Below are 11,600 nucleotides of genomic sequence, written 5' to 3' on the forward strand. Positions count from 1 at the left end.
ACACAAGGTTTTCACAATCACACAGTCACAATGTGAAAGCTATATCATTATACAGTCATCTTTAAGAAACATGGCTGCTGGAACACAGCTCTACAGTTTCAGGCAGTTCCCTCCAGCCTCTCTGTTACGCCTTAAGTAAAAAAGTGATATGTATTTAGTGCTTAAGCATAACCTCCAGGATAACCTCTCGACTCTGTTTGGAATGTCTCAGCCATTGACACGTTATTTTGTCTTATTTCTCTCTTCCCCCTTTGGGTCAAGAAGGTTTTCTCAATCTCTTGGCGCTGAGTCCCAGCTCATTCTATGATTTCTGTCCTACATTACCTGGAAGGTTCACATTCCTGGGAGTCATGTCCCACGTAGAGAGAGGGAGGGCAGCGAGTTTGCTTGTCGTGTTGGCTGAGATAGAGAGGACACATCTGAGCAACAAAAGAGGTACTCTGGGGTGACTCTTAGGCCTAATTTTAAGTAGGCTTAGCCTATTCTTTGTAGGATTAAGTTCATATGAACAAACCCCAAGATGGGGGCTCAGGCTATTGCTTTGGTTATCCCCCTGCTTGTGAAAATATCAAGAATTCTTCACTTGGAGAAGTTGAATGTTCCCCCTTTCTCACCATTTCCCCGAGGGGACTTTCCAAATACTTTTTTATTCACTGTTCAAATCCTTCTGGGATTTATCGAGGCATCACTCTGGACAAACCTACAAAATCTCATGCCCTACTCAAGGTTTCAAGTACTGATGGTGTTCAATTAAGCTGTCCACATAAGTTATAATAGGAAATGCACTAGTCCAAATACAAACTTTGTACCAAATAAACATATTTTGCTTTAGTCTCACACTATAAATTAGTTTTAAAATATTAATTTTCATCTATTTTCAACACCCTGCGCTATTGACATTCCTTTGTTCTTCCTCATGCAAAACATTTTTAAGTTTGTACATTTAGTCACTATGATTATACACTCTAGGCATTCCTAGATTATACCATCTCAGTCTTTATCGTCTATCTTTCCTTCTGATTTCATTTGTGCCCCCAGCCTTCCTTCCTCTATCATTCTCACATTCAGCTTCAGTGTTCTAACATAATTTTATTACAGTTAGGTAGTATGGTGCTATCCATTTCTGAATTTTTACAATCAGTTCCGTTGCACAATCTGTATCCCTTCAGTTCCAATTACCCAATATCTACCCTATTTCTATCTTTTGATGACCTCTGTTCTTAACTGAAATTCTCCAAGTTCATTCATTAATGTTAGTTCATGTCAGTGAGACCATATAGTATTTGTCCTTTGGTTTCTTAGCCCATTCATTTTTTCATTTGGAGCAACTTGCACATCTCTTGCCACACAGTAGTGACTTAGGAAATGTTCAATGAATGAATGCTTTAAATGTAAGTATTTTGATAATGATTGTTAAATGTCAGCCTTTAGCTAACCACTACCAGCAATCACACTCAAGTTTCTAACTTCAAATCAGAAACAAGACTACCTACATAGACTCCAAAGTGGCTTCAGAAGAGACAACATATAGGAATTTATAAAAACTACTGACTACCTCAAAACTCCATGCCCTCAGGATGGGAACCCTTGGAGCAGTGTTTCTCCACCTTTGGTCAGGACTCCTGAGGGATGTACCACACTAAAGGGAAGAGCTCACTGAAGCCAGGGCACTCAAAGCCTTCCAGCACTGCCTGGATACTAGGCCTTTCTGGAAGGTCTTCTCTGAGCCAGCAACTCCAACTGGCAGAAAATCCCAAGGCTTTGCTGATGTGGGAAGGGTGCTGGGTTAATGCCTCCCACCCCCAGATCCCTACCTCCCAGCAACAGCTCAGAATTAGAGTTTGCCAATTCTATATAGTTCTAATGGTAAGCCTAATCTGGGAATAAGGGTCCTTTAGTTGTTAGGAAGCCTGAGGCATTCTGAAAATCACCTGTTGATGGATCCAATGGGTCTGTTTCAGCAAGTCTTAACCTGTGTAACTAAAAAGCAATTATGAAGAAAAGTTCATGATCAACCAGTTCTGTGCCAGATGGAAATAGGCAGAGGACCAGCTGGCAGCCCTGTGCCTAGGAGTGCTGACACTTGTAAATCATTCCCTGTCGTTGCAGTTTCCAGAGCCTTACCTATACAGCAGCAGGTCCAGACTCACCAAGATCCAAAAGATTGGAAAGGAGATCTGGAGCCACTGCCCATGCATTAGGACCACCAAATCATGACAGTGATTATTTCTATGACACATTCATAATCACAAAGTAAAGGTAGCCACATTCTGCCTTACCATGATGGTCTTTCCCATCTCTTCAATGGAATGGCTGGATTATGGGGGGAAGTGGGTGAGAGGAAAGATAACCAGGCTGTAGCCCACTAGGAAAGCAGTGACTGAACAAAGTAGCTCTAGATTTCTTATAGGCTCTGGAGAGTCATACATTTCTTCATTCATTCAACAAGTATTTATTGAGCCAGGTTCTATTCCAGGTGTGGAGGATACAATAATGAGCCAAGAGTCATGGCCCTGGCCTCACGGAGTTTAAAGTTTAAGAGAGGAGACAGGCATTAATCAAATAAGCATAGAAACAAAGAGTGAATGAGTACAAATAAGTGCTAAAAAGGAGGACTATAGTATAAACACAGATTGTACAGACAGGGGGCAGTGGACCTGGTCGGGAAAGTCTGGAAAGCTTCCCTCTGCAAGTAACAAGTGAGCTAAGATGTCAAAGATAAGCAGGAGTTAACTAGGCCAGGAGGTAAGGAGAAGAGAGGGAAACATCCCTGGAAAAGAGGACAGCAGGTGCGGGTAGGAGGGAGATGTTGAATTGGCTCAGTATTAGAAGCAAGGAGGAAAGCAACACCAAAGTTTGAGACACCAGCACAAGGCATCCTCCTGTCTACACCCGTCAGTTTGCTCTCAAGCTATATGGAAGGCTTTCCACAGCATGGAAAAAGACTAAGGAACAATGGCAAAAACTAGGTGTGCCCATAAGACGTGACACACCACCAGCTAAAAATCTGACTCACCAATATTACCTGGCCACTGTCTTGAAATATCTGTAAGGTAGCACTGCTCACTTCAACTGATTTAACACTGAATCAGTAAAATGGCACAGTATAATAAGACCTTTACATTTTTCAGGTAGAGATGTGTTTTAATCCAAGTAGAATTAAGGTGTTGATGTTTACGATAAATCTGTTTAAATACCTACTATTTCTAATTTTCATACACTAATTTATTTGGGATAAAGAAGCTAAATGGTTAAAGGTGTTATCAGTGCAGAACTAATATGCTTTGACAACTGTCAGCCTGTTAGATCACTTGAGGCAGTACCTTGTTGCTTTTGAATATCTGTCACTTTGCAAACAATTCTATTTGTAAAACACTGCAATCAATCATTAATTCAGTCTTAATATCCTGTGAGAGATTAGACTCATTCTACAGATAGAACAGACAGATAAGTGAGTTGCCCAAGGACACAAAACAATTACTTATCTTTCTTATCACCTTACGAAACAATGAAGGCATGTAAGGCATGTCTAACTCCAGCATCTTGATCCTGCTACCCTGCAGACCCATCCTAACCCCTAGGAGCAGCAGAGGAAGTCATGACTGTTAGTTCTCTGTTACCTACTCTGTATAGGCTCCTGTATGCAGTCTGCCTTCAAGGCCAACACTGATAATCACTGCGCTATGCTAGGGCATTGCATCTCAGACTAGAATATGAACTCTAGTTAGTGCATGAGGAATAAAAGCACCTAGGTTGTCATAATGGCCCACAACTTAAAATGTCACCATCCCTAAGGAAACTGCATCCCCAAATACAGACAGACAGACAGACACACTCCTTCAAGACTTCCTTTCAGTGACTTCAATGTGCCAAATTAGTGGTCTCCATCAGGCTCCCACAGCACAGGAACTACACAGTATTATCTATTAATGTGACTTTGGCCACCCTGTACTGGGGCCTTCCAGCATGTGAAGCATCTAACAGACAAAAGGTGCTCAGTAAATGTTGAGTGCATGGCTTCCCAGTAGCAAATGAGGGAAACAGATACTTCCTTCAAAGAGTAGCGGACTTAAAAGATCAGTAAGCTCATCCCCTTATTTTTCAGAAGGACCAAAGATGGGAGGAGCATCACCCAGTTACATATGGCCAGATCTCCAATCCAGGTCTTTTACCTAACTTCAGTTCAACAAACATTTTATAAGTGCCTACTACGTGCCAGACAAGGTGGTGGGCATGGGGCTAGTGAGATGAGCAGCAGATGATCTCAGGAGCTCACAGTCCAGGGAAAGGGAATAGAATTACAGGACAGCGTGGTAAGTGCAAGGACAGAGGCTTGATTCCTCATTCAGTGTTCTTTCCACACTGCCCGCCGGGATTCTCCATCTGGGAACTAAGGACAGCGATATGTACTTCCTGCAAATAAACTTATAGAGAAGCCTGATGAAAAACAATCAGCTTCATATCTAAAGACATTATGTAAGGCATCACCATCACCGTATTCTGACACCAACTCCAAAGATTCAGCAATGTTTCGGGTATCAGCTCAACAAAGAAGCAAACAAGGAGGAATGGGCGTAAATCCAAGGAAAACCTCAAGGGCCGAGAGGAACTGGAGGAAACAGCTGGGGTGGGAGGTGCGACGGGGGTGTCGGGGCCAGCGAGTTGGGCCTGGCGCAGAGAATGGAGAGCGGGAGGGGGAGAAGCTGGACCAAGAGGTGGAAGTTGTGAAAACCGCGAGGGAGGGAAGCAAAGAGGAACGCGGCTCCCTCCCTCAGGGGAGGGCTCAGGGCTTGGGCGCCTCGGGCAGCGGCCGGCCTGGGGCTTGTGCTGGGCGGGGCGGGGCAGGGCGGTGGGCTGAAGTCATCCAGCGCTGGAAGAGGAAGAGGCCCGCGCGAAGGCCGACTTGTTTTCAGGAAAACCGCTCGTCCCACCACGAAGCCTCTGGATCCGGGGCCGCAGCTGCCCCAGCGCCGGGTCGGCCGAGCCGGCGCCCGCCTCGGGCTGCAGCATCACGCCTGCCGCACCTCCCCGGAGCCCGGGACCGCCGCCGGCGCCTCACCTCGGGTTGAAGTCCTGGAAGAGGCCCCTCAGGTTCATGGCGGAGAACTTCACCGCTCGGTCCTCCGCGCCCTCCCTCTCCCCGCGCGCCGCGCACCCTGCGCGTTACAGCGAGGTCATGGTGCCAGCGGAACCGCGTCCCCGCCGCCGCCGCCGCCGCCGCCCGGAGAAACCTTAGCCGCCGCCTCTCCGCGCCCCTCCTTCTGGGCTTCCGTACGGCGGCCGCGCATGCGCCCAGCCCCGCCCCCGCGGCGCCTCGGTCCCGCCGCGCCGGGAGAGTCCTGTGCTCAGCGGCCGTGGCGCTGGGAAGCGGCTCCGGGGAGCGGCCCCGGGTGGGGAGCGCGCCGCCCCCGAGGGCCGAGCGAGGTCTTCGCCAGCACCTGCCAACCGGCCAGCGCTGCCTTCTGCAGCTTTCCTCCAGCGAGGATGCGGCCTGGCGCGGTGGGCTCGCGCGGGGGAGACCTGGCGATCGCACCGCGGGCTTCGCAGCTCAGTTCTGCCAGGGACTCCGAAGTCTGTAGCTCAGCCTCTCTCCCTAGCCCCAGGCCGGCTTTGGTCGTCCCGAACTCGGGTTGCCCGGAACCAAAGTCGTCGTCCCTGCAAACCGCTTTCCCCTCTTGGTGTTCGGTCGCTGCGGGCTGCAGGCCTTTTCGCGGAACGAGCCCAGACGGGAAAGCCACGAGGCTGCCTTCCTTTGCTAGCCTAGTACCGATAGTTTTTGTGGTCACCTAACAGCTGACCTTCCTCTCCCACTTCAGACCATTCCACTAGTAACTACTAGGTGCTCAGCGTCCTTGGTGAGGTCGATAGTTTTGAGCCTCAGGTTTTCGCCCCTGTAAAGTGGAAATGATGAAACCTACTTCCCGGGGTTGCTGGTAAGAGTGAGTGAGGTAGCGGGCATCACACGCTGTCTGGTGGAGGCTGGGTGCGCAAGGAATGTCTGTGGTCTCGCTGATACCCACCTGTCCAAGGATTTAATTGACCTGGAACTGGACAGCATGTCTTCACTTCCAGCCCATTTAAGAGTTTTTCATGAGCACAGCAATACCTTCAACATTAGTCTAGCATCATTATGGATAATAGTTGTACTTTGTTACCATAGCAGACTTTCAACCACTTTTATGCTGCCCTGCCTGGGAGCCACTTGAGAGCATCACAATTGTGATAGTCAGACTTGAAAACATTTCACAAGTGGTAATTAGGCTGCCCAACACCCAGTGGGGAATGGATATTATTATCTAAGCCGGTTTTTAGAATGAGTAACATGAAGCATGCTTGTCAGCTGCAAAAGACTCCAGGACCCTGTCCCAGACTCTGGTCCAGCTCACCTGCCCACACTCCAGGTAGGGTCTGGCGTCCCGACCCGAGGAGGTTCCCAATGAACGTTCAAATACAGAAGAGACAGCTGAGGTCCAGAGAAGCTCATAGAACATGCCCTGAGCCACATAACTGCTGAGGGTGGAGGAGCAAGGATGCAATCAGGGCTGCCTGAGCCTGCAGCCCATGCTCTGCTAGAAAGAGGTACTTGTTAGCCCCACCTCAGTTACCAGTGATCTCACCCCAACAGGCATCAAGAGTGAGATGGCTTGTCAACTTAGATACTTGACTAACAGGCATCATTGCTCTTATTAGAGTTTTCAGAGACAGGAGCCAGACAGGCTGCTTAGAGTCTTGAGGGCAGGTGCTTCTTTGGTGAGGTCCCAGAGTCCAGGATCTGAACCACCACCTTGCAGGCCCCCAAATTCAATTTTAGCAGTTCCTCCAGACATGACCAGGCTGTGGGGGTGAGGACACTGACACATGAACCAGTTGTCAATGTATTCTTTTGCTCTAACGAGCCAAACTTTCAAGCAGGGCATATGAACCTCTCCATGAGGACACAGGAAGACTTGGACTACTGCAAGCCTCACATCTGAGGGAATTGTACCTACCTTGACTTCACTGCAGACCCAAGCCTGTACTCTACCAGTGGTCTCATGGAAATAAAAGTCAGAACTTGCAGGTATCCCTCTCATCCTCTCACCAGCAAGTACAAAAGACCCTGCTGCCAATCCAACTGCTCACCTCAGACCCCTCGCTCAGTGTCCCACCCTGGACAGAAGCCTGTGGGGACAGATCAGAGAGGGACCCAGACACTGAGAGAAGGCCCAGACTAGGTGCGTATGGCCAGGCCTGTGGGATGGACAGGAAGGCATGTGCATGCTGGAGGACACCAACCAGCTGCCTGTGGGGTCCCTCTCTCACTTCTTTCCTGTCCTGCTCTCCTCCCTGGGTCTCTACTTGCTCCTTGTGTTTCCCCTTTTGTGCTTCCACATTGGCTTGCTGTCACATTCCTTGCCTGCCTTCACCCAGTCAGTTGCCTTCTTCCTCCCCTGCCTTCTCCTAATGTGCCCTTTCAGTGGGGCAGCCTGGAACTTTCACTCCCTCCACTGCATTCATCCAACATATGTTTCCCAAAGCGTCTGTTTTGTACCGGGAGATGTGGGAGGCCCTGGAACACAAAAAGAGGAACAATCATAGTACCGCATTGTGTGTGATATGCTTCCTGAATATGGGAACCACAGAGCTGAATCGCAAAGGGCAAATAAGAAGTTTCCTGGCCAGGAAGGAGGAAAGGGGATTCTGGGAAGAAGGAACAAAACTACTAAAGGTGCAGAACTCAGCAAGGAGAGGCACATGGACCTTTCAGGGGAAAAATGTCTGCAGCCATCCTCACCTTCCCATTCCCCATGGGTGGGAAGGGCATGGCCCAACATCTCCTCTAGGCTGAACAGCGCTGGCCTAAGCGCAGCCACTTGACCGGGGCCAGTGGACCGAGCCCTGGCCTTCACCTCCCAGACAGCCTGGAGAAACTCTGTGGAGATGGTGCAGCACCTCCCTTTCAGGCAGGGATCTGAGAGCACATCACAAAATGGCTTTCCCCAGACTGACCCGTGAAACAGGACATGATACATCCAAGTCCATGCTAGAGTTTAAAGTAAACCAAACATGAGCACACAGAACAAGACAATGTGAAGCAACAATTCAGCATGGTTGTATCATACATTTGTAATACAGTCAGATTATTTACTCAGTCTCCATTCCATCGCGGGATCCCCTGACCTCCTAAATATTTTTTCTCTCCATCCCCAGCAACCACCATGTGTGCCCTGCCTAGGCCTGCTTGCAGCCACATGTGTGGTCTCTTAGGCCTCTGTGCTTTGAGGACTCAGCTCAGGAGCCCCATGAAGCTGCCCTCTATCTCCCTGCATCCCTGGGGCCTGGTAGACAGGAGGTGTCAGGGTAAGCCTGTGAATGAATGCTGGAGTGGCACCGCCACAAGGGCCCTTAGGACAAGCTAACCATGCTGGGTAGGCTGGCCATCAGGCACACCATCCAAAGCATAGTGCCTGAGGAGCAGGTGGATTCTTGCCACATGGACGCGGTGTCAGTGGCCAAAGGGGCGCCTTTGGACTGAACCCCTTGGCCTTGCCCTGGGGTCGTTTTGGGGGTCTCCCTTGGCTTCAGGCCCTGCATGCGGCTGTCAGCCCAGCCCTCCCCTCTTGTCGCATCCCAGCTCTGGGATGCGAGGCCAGGATAGTCAGGGATCTCTCGCTTGGTCACAAGGAGTCAGCAGTGTCAGCCACAGACAGGGCTGACGGAGCCGGGCAGGAGGGCAGCCCCTTACCCAGGAGACTGGAGTCCAGAAAAAGGCTTTATCCCTGGCTGGGGGGACAGGGGTGCTTCTCAGGGAGCAGGACCGTGGCTGAGAGGCCTCACACCTGCCTCTCAGGGGTCAGGCTCAGGGCATTGGAGAATGTCAGGCCCAGCCTACTGCTGGGGATGTAGCACCTCCTGTTCCCTCTGCCCTGCCCTGGTCAGGGTGGGCTTAGGGTATGGATGGTGTGTGCCCACAGAGGAGGCTTCAGCTAAGGATGCCACAGGCTGGAAACACCTCCAGGAAAGGCGGCACGGCAGGTGGGTTGTTCTGGGGCCTGAAGGAAGCACCTGATGGCTGCACCCCACTCCCCCCCGCCAAAGCTGCCACAGTTTTTGGCTGCTCATACTTCCTATCCTGGGAGACTGCAGCCCCACTCTGCCGTGCTGACGTGACATTCCTAGCCCACCTCTCTGGGTGAGCCTTAGAAAGGAAACCCTCCTACCCACCCTGCCAAGGTGCTCAGTTCAGTCAAAGGTTGGGCATTATGTAGGGAATTGTTTCAATAATTCACTCATAATTAGAGTGATCTGTCACTTACTCACATAGCGATGATTACTGTTTACAGCTCCTAGGAAACTCACCAAAGGCTGTATCATGGGTGAAAAAAGAAAGAGCCCCCAGGTGTAATTATTAAGACCGGATGCGTGTTCCCACCAGAGCCACTGGGAACAGATGGAGAAGGGCCGGCGGGGCTCGGCCTGGGGCTGTTCCTGGTGCCAGTAGGCCCTAAGCTGGGCCGAGGGGAGAAGCAAGTCCCCACCCTGAGAAGTGTCCAGGCCCCAGTACAGGAATGGCCAAGTCTGCGGTGGGGGTGGAGGGCAGGCAGATGGTCAGTGGAGTGTGGCCAGGGAGGCCGTGGAGTGGGATGGGAGAGGAGCTGAGGTCCTGGGGCCCGAAACCTGAGGTCAACCCTGACCTTGACTCCCCATGTGTCCCTGAACTGCTTCAGTATTTCTGCATACTCTTTTCCCCATCCGACTAGAAGGGCATTGGCCTCTATTCCAGTTCTCAACAGGGGTCAGTGCCTGTCTCCTTCAGGAGGGCAGAGTAGAATCTTCTAGCTGGGAAGTCAAACCACACGGCCCCCTCTTCTACCTCACCCAGATACTTGGATCAGCCCCTTGGAGAAGCTCTGCCTCGATGAACCTGTCACCTGCAACTGTTTCATTCCCTCACCATACCACCCCCCCACCCCCTGCCGCCCACTCTGTCCTCCAGAGGCCCCAACTTCTCATCCTTTTCTCTGGGCCTGGTTCTAGACCCGCAGGCCTAAGTCCTGGCTCCACTGTCTCCTGGAGCCCTGGAAATGTGGCTTGGGGAATTACTGTACCTCACTGAGCCTCAGTTTCCCCAGGTGTAAAGTAAGGCTGGTGAGAGACTCTTGAAAGGGCCCTTTAATCTGACCTGAATCCACAAGGTTCCTAAGCCAGGTGGGGATGGTGGTGGCCCTGTAGGCTAGGCTGGTGGGCTGCCTAGGGCTGTGGGCCCGGCTGGAGGGCCTAAGCCAGTGCAGAGAGCACTTCTGCGGCTGTGCTGGGAATGGCTGCGAGGCCAGAGCCATGGCAGGGTCCAGGCAGGGCACGGCTCCTGGATCTGACTCAGGAATGGCTACAAGATTTCTCTAGCTGATCCACCATCAGGAATTTCCTTTTCTGCTCTGAAGAGAAGAAAGCACTGGGGACAATCGCTGTGTCTCAGACTCCACAGCCTCTGCCCAGCCTTCATCTCTGATACAGTGGCCCCCACTGAGGCAGCAGACCCACTTCCCTCTCTGTGCCTGCTCCTGCCCTGCCCACACCTGACCATGCCCTCAGACTGCACCCCCAAACACACACACACTCATACATGCTCAGGGCAAAAGGGTATGCTCCCCTCCTCTGGGTGTTTATCTCTGTAAGATAAAATAAAATCACTGCTGCTATCCCTCCCCAAAACACACGCATGAGGAGGGGATTCTTAACAGGGAATTTCAAATAAAGATATCTGCACTTGAACATCAGCACCAGGTACTGTCTCAGGCTGAGTGATTGTCAGTGGGGAGACAAGATGGGCAAAGCCCCAAGCTGGGCAGGCTGATATCCAGGTTGTCTCCCAGGAGAGAGAGAGTGTGTGGGCAAGTGGGTGCACAGCAATAAGGGCTCTGGGGGCTCTGGACTGGGCCCCAGGAGAAGGAAACCTCCAATTCCACAGGTCCACTGGGGCCATTGGCTCTGCCTTGCAAGCATACCATAGCTTTTAGGGGATTGATGGGTGCAGCTCAGGGGCCCAAAAGATGCAGATAACATCCCAGGAATTCCTTCAATCAACATCGAGTGGCGTGGCACCTCTTGTAAAGATCTCTGCCCCTGCCCAGGGCCTTAAAGGCAGAAGATCTGTCAAACATGCATGACTTCCGTGCCTGGGTGGGGGCATGGAGAGTTATTCCATTTTCATGGATTTAAAAATACAATACTGTTCGCTTGTCACTTTTTCTCAACTTGATCTAAAGATTCATTGCAATTCCAATTAAGACCCTAGCCAGCTATTTTATAGATATAACAAATTGGTTCTTAAGTTTACATGGAAAAACAAAATATTTAGAATAGTCAACACAAATATTTAAGAAAATGAACAAAGTTGAAGGGCTCACATTACTGGCTTTCTAAGTTTTCAATAAAACTACAGTAATCAAAGAAGTGTGGTATTAGTGAACAATAAACACATAGATCAATGGAACATAATGGGGGTTAGAAATAGACCTACACAGATATAGTCAATTGATTTCTGCCCATAGCACAAGGACAATTTGATGGAAAAAGTATAGTACTTTTAACAAATGCTGCCGGAATAACTGGATGTCTAT

At 50.2% G+C, this 11,600-nt stretch overlaps 1 protein-coding gene across 3 annotated transcripts in view; it reads right to left on the reverse strand.

Annotated features, from left to right (window-relative positions):
• Positions 1 to 5,211, reverse strand: part of TMEM185A (transmembrane protein 185A) — an 84,105-nt gene extending 78,894 nt beyond the window's left edge. For all 3 annotated transcript variants that reach the window (XR_013169543.1, XR_013169544.1, XM_077146454.1), the window contains exon 1: positions 5,060 to 5,211. Coding sequence is in view for 1 of the 3 variants with exons in the window: in XM_077146454.1 (XP_077002569.1) it covers positions 5,060 to 5,097 (38 nt within the window). In the remaining 2 variants the exon portion in view is untranslated. The remainder of the gene's footprint in view (positions 1 to 5,059) is intronic.
• Positions 5,212 to 11,600: the final 6,389 nt, after the last annotated feature.

The sequence above is a fragment of the Tamandua tetradactyla genome, chromosome X (genome assembly GCF_023851605.1).
Source record: "Tamandua tetradactyla isolate mTamTet1 chromosome X, mTamTet1.pri, whole genome shotgun sequence".
In the NCBI taxonomy this organism is placed as follows: domain Eukaryota; kingdom Metazoa; phylum Chordata; class Mammalia; order Pilosa; family Myrmecophagidae; genus Tamandua; species Tamandua tetradactyla.